Source organism: Urtica dioica, chromosome 2 (assembly GCF_054948205.1).
Source record: "Urtica dioica subsp. dioica isolate 48M chromosome 2, U.dioica_male_clone48M_v1_H2, whole genome shotgun sequence".
Lineage (NCBI taxonomy): Eukaryota > Viridiplantae > Streptophyta > Magnoliopsida > Rosales > Urticaceae > Urtica > Urtica dioica.
The window spans coordinates 55347798-55354947 of record NC_142757.1 but is presented as its reverse complement, the minus strand read 5'-3'; the positions used below and the strand labels follow the sequence as shown (position 1 = coordinate 55354947).

Genomic DNA, 7150 nt, shown 5'->3' with positions numbered 1-7150 from the left:
GAGGACTTGATCTTGGATTGGGCCTAACGTCCTTTTCAAAGTCTGGCCCGCCCATCCAATAAATTAGTTTGGGTCGCTGAGTTGAGTGACTTTTTTTTCGGGCTTTTTGAGCCCTTGTTTGTGAAATTGTGTCAAGTATTTTCCTCGTGACTTTGACATGAATATTTTGTCAAGAAGATGAGTCTGAGAACTTCATTGGAGAGCTACATTTGTGGGTTTGCTTTAGAGGTGTTTTGTGACTGCTGGTTCGGAGTTTGGCATGCGAGTTTGTGGACTTTATTTGTAGTTGTTGTGATGACTCAAAAGATGTCTCTTAGATGTGGTCTTTGATCTTCGCGTGGACTTGAGATTTGACTTGTTGACGTGGTCTTGAGATGTGTCTTTTCAGACGTGGTCTCGAACCGTTTTGCAAAATTTTCTTTCGAGAGTTTGACTCGAGGTTTGACTTCAAGAGCTCTGTTCGTGGCTTGGGCCCCGTGAATCGACTTTACGTGTCGTTTTTACCTTGCAAAATAATGGCATAATAATGCTTTTTTAACTTCTTATGGACAAATTAATATATGATCAGAAATACACAAAAAGAAACTCTCGGATATTTTAGTAAGCGGTATTTATATAACAAATAATGAACAAAGGGATGCGCACGGGGAAGGCGAGGCCTTTGCCAACATTCTCAGAGCGGCGGACTCTCTCGAGGTGAGTAAGTTTGAACTCTATATCACTATCATTTGGGAATTGTGGAATCACAGGAACAATGTCGTCTCGGGGAGGAAAGCTTGGAATCAGTCAGAGCTTGTTCAGTGGAGTGGGAGTTTCCTCGAAGAGTTCAGAGACGCGAACAAGACATCAGTACGAGGGGAAGAGAAGAGGACGACCAAGCCTAGATGGATCCCTCCGACGCAAGGAACAATCTCGGTGAATGTGGATGCTGCGCTAGATCGGGACCAGGGAGGATTCGGCGTGGGGTGCATTGCTCGCGACCACACCGGAAGGGTGATAGCCTCGCAAACGTCTTCCCAAGCTAGAGGGTTTTCCCCCTAGCTTGCGGAGGCGTTTGCGGTCCTCCAGGGTGTAGTTTTGGCTAGTAGCATCGGCGGGTCGAGATTGGAGCTTCATTCGGATTGCTTGGAGGTGGTCAAGGCGGTGGCCGGGGGAGAGATTCCAACGACTGAGCTCGGGACGATTTTGCACCTCATCAAGAGAGAGGTAAATAATCTGATTGAGTTTAAAATTATGCATATTCCCCGTATTTGGAATATTGCGGCACACAATTTAGCCCGTTTTGCTGTCACTCAAAGCTCGAACTCGAGATGGATGGGGCTTGTCCCTCCGTGCTCGGAAGAGGCTATTAGAGCCGATGACAGAGAGATTCGATCCCACATGTCGGGATAGGTTGTTGCTTGTTTGGTTTGCTTTGTTGGATGAGTGGTTGTGTATCTGTTTCCTATATCTTGTAACCACGGTTTTCCTCCACCATACGTGAGGGCATTAATGATATCTCCGTGGCACCGCCCACGTTTCTCAAAAAAAATATGCAGTCTTCTAGTTCTAGGACTATTGAATCATTAATTCATTACATCTCACATTTTATTGTTAGACTTAAAAAAAAGGAAATATTCTTTGCTTTTTAGTACATCAAAATAAAAATCACTAGTTCATGATTTAATGTATATGTTTGTAGTAGTGACTAGTAGTCCATTCTCTTATTAATACTGAAGAACTAAGAATTTTAATTGAAAAGAAAAGAACAATAATTTATGTGATTGCCGATAGAAACGATAAGGTTTAACCACTTTCATAAGTGGCCAGCAGTGAATAATTCATTCTAATGTACATACAAATATTAATTCTCCACGTAACCATTAATGTTTAATATTAATATAGAGCTGGTATATTTCCTTTTTTTTTTTTTTTTTTTTTTTTTGCTTGAGTTATTTATAGTTTTATACATCACAGTATTCGTATCAACTAGGGATTTTTAACACACGCACTCATTATGCCAATGGAAGATAAGAAGTGCCAACTTGTCACTTTACAATTTCAAACGACAACAAATTTAGCATGAGCTTTTGAAGTGATAAGTGACCTCACTTTACAATATTGGCTCTTACCAGACTATGCGTTTATATATAAGTACCTCTCTTATTATGTACATACTAAATTAATTTTCTTATTTATACTAATATCGCGCTGTTCGTTTTCTCTTTATTTATTGTAGAAGTATTTAAAGTTTTTTTTTAATTTGAAAATTTTGGAAATTTGTTTGAAGACTTATTGAAACTTTTGTCAATTTATTGACACGAATGTCAATAAATCTTCAAAGATTTTGGAATTTCTTTGAAGATTTATTTACATCGTTGTCAATAAATTTTTTCCATGTCGATAAATTTTTAACAGACCAAATTATTTGAAGATTTGTTGATATCCAAAAAATTTATTGACAACGATATCAATAAATTTAAAAAAAAAAAATCAGAATCGTTTGAACATTTATTGACATGTTTGTCAATGAAAATTTAAAGTACTACATTATTTTGATCGGTTATAAAACCATGATCATTATGTAGACTCGTGAAAACTAACCCAATTTGGATCAACCATTTCGAATTGTATCTCTATCTATAATGACCAAGTACGAAAATGGTGAGTTGATGTTAAATCATTTCAGATTTTATTATTATTATAAGAAATATATATTTATTGTAACCTTTTGATTGTGTCGTGATCTAAGAATTTATAAGCTCAAATTTCAGTTATTATGATTGCTTTAAAAAAATTATAATTTATGTCCAATGACTATAGAATATGAATAAAGGAAAAACTTTATAACCTCAATAAATTTATTCTGAGAGGTATTGATATGCCACAACGGAACACACTATTATTTTTCATATTTCTTCCTTTAACTTTAAAAAAGGAGAAGAAAAAAAAGTGTAACTTATTGAAAAAAGTTATGGACATAAAAAATATTTGTATTGTAGTCATCCAAGTCGTCATTTGAACTGAAGTCGAACTATTTATAGAAATTTCAAGGTCTTGTTCTTTATCTTTTTTTTTTTATCTTTATTTTCTTCTTATCTATATATATATACACACACACACACATCAAAATTTCATTAATTCAAAGAAAATTCACGTATAGCAACCTAACAAATTAAAAGCTGTAACAATCAATTAGTTAATCCATATCTCTTATCTATTAAGAGCAAAAAAAAGATCCAATGAAATCTCAAGCTCTTTCACTCTCATCACGCACTACTAAAAATAAAAACACCAACCAAATATAATAAAACACAGAGAAGCATTATGAGTAGTGTGAGCTTGAGTGCTTGCTTTCTCTCATTCAAAAAAAAAAAAAAAAAAAAAAAAAAAAAAAAAAAAAATGGACGAGACTTGGAGTCCTAAAGAAGAGCTGAAGATCCAGAGAGGAATAACGGTCCCATTGGCGGTGACGAACCTGACATGGTTCGCGAAAGTGGCGGTGACCACCGCGTTTCTGGGGCGGCTCGGAGCCCTCGAACTCGCCGGAGGAGCTCTCGGACTCACCTTCGCCAACGTCACCGGATTCTCGGTCCTAAACGGGCTTTGCTACGCCATGGAGCCCATTTGCGGGCAAGCTTTCGGGGCCCGAAATTTCAAGCTCATGCACAAAACCCTCCTCATGACCGTCTCTCTCCTCCTCTCGGCCTCGGTCCCGATCGCCTTTTTATGGCTCAACGTGGACAGAATCCTCGTCCTCTCCGGCCAGGACCGAGAAATCTCCGGCGTGGCCAAAAGCTACCTCCTTTATCTCCTCCCGGATTTGGCGGTCACGTCGGTTTTGTCTCCGGTCAAGTCGTACCTCAGCTCGCGAGGCTCGACCGTCCCGACCATGATCGCCTCGGCTCTCGGGTTGGCCTTGCACGTCGCGGCCAACGCCTTTTTCCTCGCCGGAGAAAAGGGCGTCGCCGGAGTCGCGACCGCCGCGTGGGTCTCCGACCTCGCGACGGCGGCCCCGCTGGCCTCGTACGTCTGGTTCGCCGGAGAATGGAAGGAAGGAGGGTGGTTCGAGCAGAGCCGCCGAGAGTGGCTGAGACTGGTGGGACTATCGGGCCCGAGCTGTCTCACGACTTGCCTCGAGTGGTGGTGCTACGAGATCCTCGTCCTCCTCTCCGGCCGGCTCCGGGACGCCAGGCTGGCGATCGGGGTCGTCGTGATCGTCTTCAATTTCGACTACCTATTCTACGCGGTCATGCTCTCGATCGCGACTTGCACTTCGGTGAGGGTAAAGATGGGCAATTTCAACTTAGTTAAAACTAACCGGTCAGTTGATTTACATTTTAACTAGTTAAATCGTTAACCGGCTGTTTCATGTAACCACAAATTAAACTAACATAATTGATTAACCGTTCTAAAAAAAAATCACGGTTAACAGGTTTACCGTTTTTGGCCACGTTTAGGTAAGGGTCTCGAACGAGCTCGGGGCGGGGAACGCGGGGCGGGCTTTCAGGTCGGCCCGGGTGTCGCTGGCGGTGGGGTCCGCGGCGGGGCTGGCGGGCGGGTCGGCGATGGCGCTGACGAGGCGGGCGTGGGGCCCGCTCTTCACGCGGGACCGGGCGACGCTCGAGGGGGTCGAGAGGGCGTTGCTGATCGTGGCTCTGATCGAAGTCGTGAACTTTCCGCTGGCGGTCTGCGGCGGGATCCTCCGAGGGACGGCGCGGCCGTGGCTCGCCGCGTCCTCGTTCCTCGGAGGGTTCTACCTCGTGGCTCTGCCTCTCTCGGTGGCTCTGGCTTTCGAGGCCGGTCTCTGGATCGGAGGCTTGTTCATCGGCTTCTTGGTCGGCATCGCCGTTTGCCTCGCTCTCTTGCTCGTCTTCGTTTCGAGGATCGACTGGGAAAAAGAAGCTCGAAAAGCGCAAGCGCTTTCCGTTATTCCAATCCCGTCCTAGTAATAAATATCTGGTTCTTATCAACAAACCATATGCACAAAACAATAGGCTATTATTTGAATCAGAAAACAAAGGCATGATATTTCTGTTAAAACTCGTCAAAAGATCAGTCTTTGGCCGATTTTTCAATTGAATAAAATTATATTATTACGTTACAGAAAAGAAAAAAGAAAAAAGAAAAAAGAAAAAACTAATCGTCGTCGTATCCGGGTAGAGAAGATAAAATTTCGAGCTCTTGAGCTTTCTTGTCGGTGAAGCCATAGTTGGCCATGATGTTGTAACCGGGCGAACCGACCTCTTTCCAAATGCCGAGGAGGATAAAAGATGTCGGGATTTCTCCACCGTCGCCTGTAATTTAATTCGGAGACGACTTTTAGAGAGAGAGAGAGAGAGAGAGAGAGAGAGAGAATCCAATCAAGGAAAAGACTTTTATACCGGATTTTATCTGCTTCTCCATCGCCCAATCGAGGACTCTCTGGCCCGCCTCAGTCAAAGGAGGATGCTCGGGCGTGAAGTAGAACATGTCCGATATCCCGAGCAGCTTTTTAGTCTCTTCTCGAGCGTTTAAAAGCGTAACTCCGTTCGCCCGCAAAAACCTTGAAGCCAAGCTAGTACCTTCCATTCAGAAAGAAAAACAAAAATTCAAAAAAATTGTCATCGTGGAACAACAAACATGGAAAGTTCTCTCATTTGTGATACTATTTGAGCATCAATGTTAAGAACATTTGATATTCATTTATTAAAAATGACACAAAAAAAGACGAGATAATCGCGCCGTAACCTGTCCACTCGTATTCTAGCAAATTATCATATGAATCTGATTTCCAACAAATAGGGTAAATCATGGCTAATGTAAGGCTTTCCCTTCAATTTTTGCAAGCTCTAATGATTAAAAAAAAACTTGATTAATTTAGCTCTTCTTAAAATTCGAATTCTCAATTAAAGATCTGACCTTCGTTGAGAATTCCCATGAGAAGAGCCTCGGTGCCGGTGGTTCGCAGCTTCAACTTCCGAGCTTCCAATTCGCCCAACGCAAATGACTTAATTGCCCTCCAAGACCACCTGTTTGCATAAATCCCCAAAAATCACGAACATTTCAGAAACCCTGGGAACAAAAGAGCTTAAAAGATTCAAACTTTGGAATAACAGTGAAAACGCATCTCACTTTGGGAGCTTCTCCGCGGATGTCGAACCGGTTTCACGATAGCTGCGAATTTGCCGAATCAGAAGCGTGAACGAAAATGAAAAAGAACAAATACGCAATAAAAAATGGAAATGAAATTAAAAATCGTCTTACGTGACTGGGAGACAGAGAGAGATAATGGTGGAGAATAGAGGGGGTTTTCTGGGTGAAGGTATTGAGGATTGGAGTGAGAGAGAGGTGTTCGTGCCGAGCCATGGAGTTCTGGTTCTGAGAGTTAGGGTTTGAGGCAAAGAAGAAGAAGAAATTAGGGTTTTGGGTTGAGAAGAGAGTGAGTGAGTGTGAAGATTAGAGACGAGAGTCGAATTTCCGGTAGCCATTTTTATTTGCAGAGTCCAACGCAAAAGTCTCTTATTTGCTTTCTCTCGCTTTTGGATGTCTAAAAACGGATAGGCTGAAAACGGCGTCGTTTGTTTTCGTTCACTTGTTATTTCTTTTGAGAAATTCCAATAAGTAAAAGGTCTTCTATTCATAAAATCACAAGGATTTTTATATATTTTTTTTAAGGTTACTAATGATTTATTAAATTTTAGAAGGTGTCTACCTATTATTTAATTGAAACTTTAGCTACTTTACAAAAGTTTAATTCGAAATTACAATCTTTGAAAAGCGACTATAGAATATTTACGTTTTTTTGTTTCTTAACTTAGTTAAAATTGAAACTTAAACTAGTGACTTTGCAAAAAATTGTAAGTAAAAGTGTTACGGTTAAGCACAAAGCAATGCTAAACCGGTTCGACATCTGCAGAGAAGCTCCCAAGTATTAAATACTTTATAACTTTAGCTATTATATTTGCACCAATATAATATTAAATACTCTCGATAATTTCAATCTCAACGTATTTATACTCAATATATATAGTTATATAAATGTGTATGTACATATATATATATATAATTTATATATGACACATTTTTATATAACTTAATTCATAATATTTATAAATTTATTGTTTTTTTATATTAAAATTCCCGATTTACATATTTTATATTAAAATTGTATAGAGTATAACAAGTTGGC

The 7150-nt window shown here is 40.6% G+C and overlaps 2 protein-coding genes across 2 annotated transcripts; one reads left to right on the top strand and one right to left on the bottom strand.

Moving 5' to 3' along the window:
- Positions 1 to 3215: 3215 nt before the first annotated feature.
- Positions 3216 to 4928, top strand: LOC149405867 (MATE efflux family protein). The gene is made up of 2 exons (XM_089630388.1): positions 3216 to 4258; positions 4440 to 4928. Exons 1-2 carry the CDS (start codon positions 3383 to 3385, stop codon positions 4926 to 4928), a joined length of 1365 nt encoding a protein of 454 aa, XP_089486514.1. The 5' UTR covers positions 3216 to 3382.
- Positions 4929 to 4961: 33 nt separating this feature from the next.
- Positions 4962 to 6498, bottom strand: LOC149405866 (ATP-dependent Clp protease ATP-binding subunit CLPT2, chloroplastic-like). Its single transcript, XM_089630398.1, has 5 exons — positions 6226 to 6498; positions 6094 to 6135; positions 5881 to 5990; positions 5364 to 5543; positions 4962 to 5276 (listed from the first exon to the last, which is right to left on the bottom strand). The coding sequence occupies exons 1-5, from the start codon at positions 6447 to 6449 to the stop codon at positions 5119 to 5121; spliced, it is 714 nt and encodes a 237-aa protein (XP_089486524.1). The 5' UTR covers positions 6450 to 6498; the 3' UTR covers positions 4962 to 5118.
- Between the last annotated feature and the right edge of the window lie 652 nt (positions 6499 to 7150).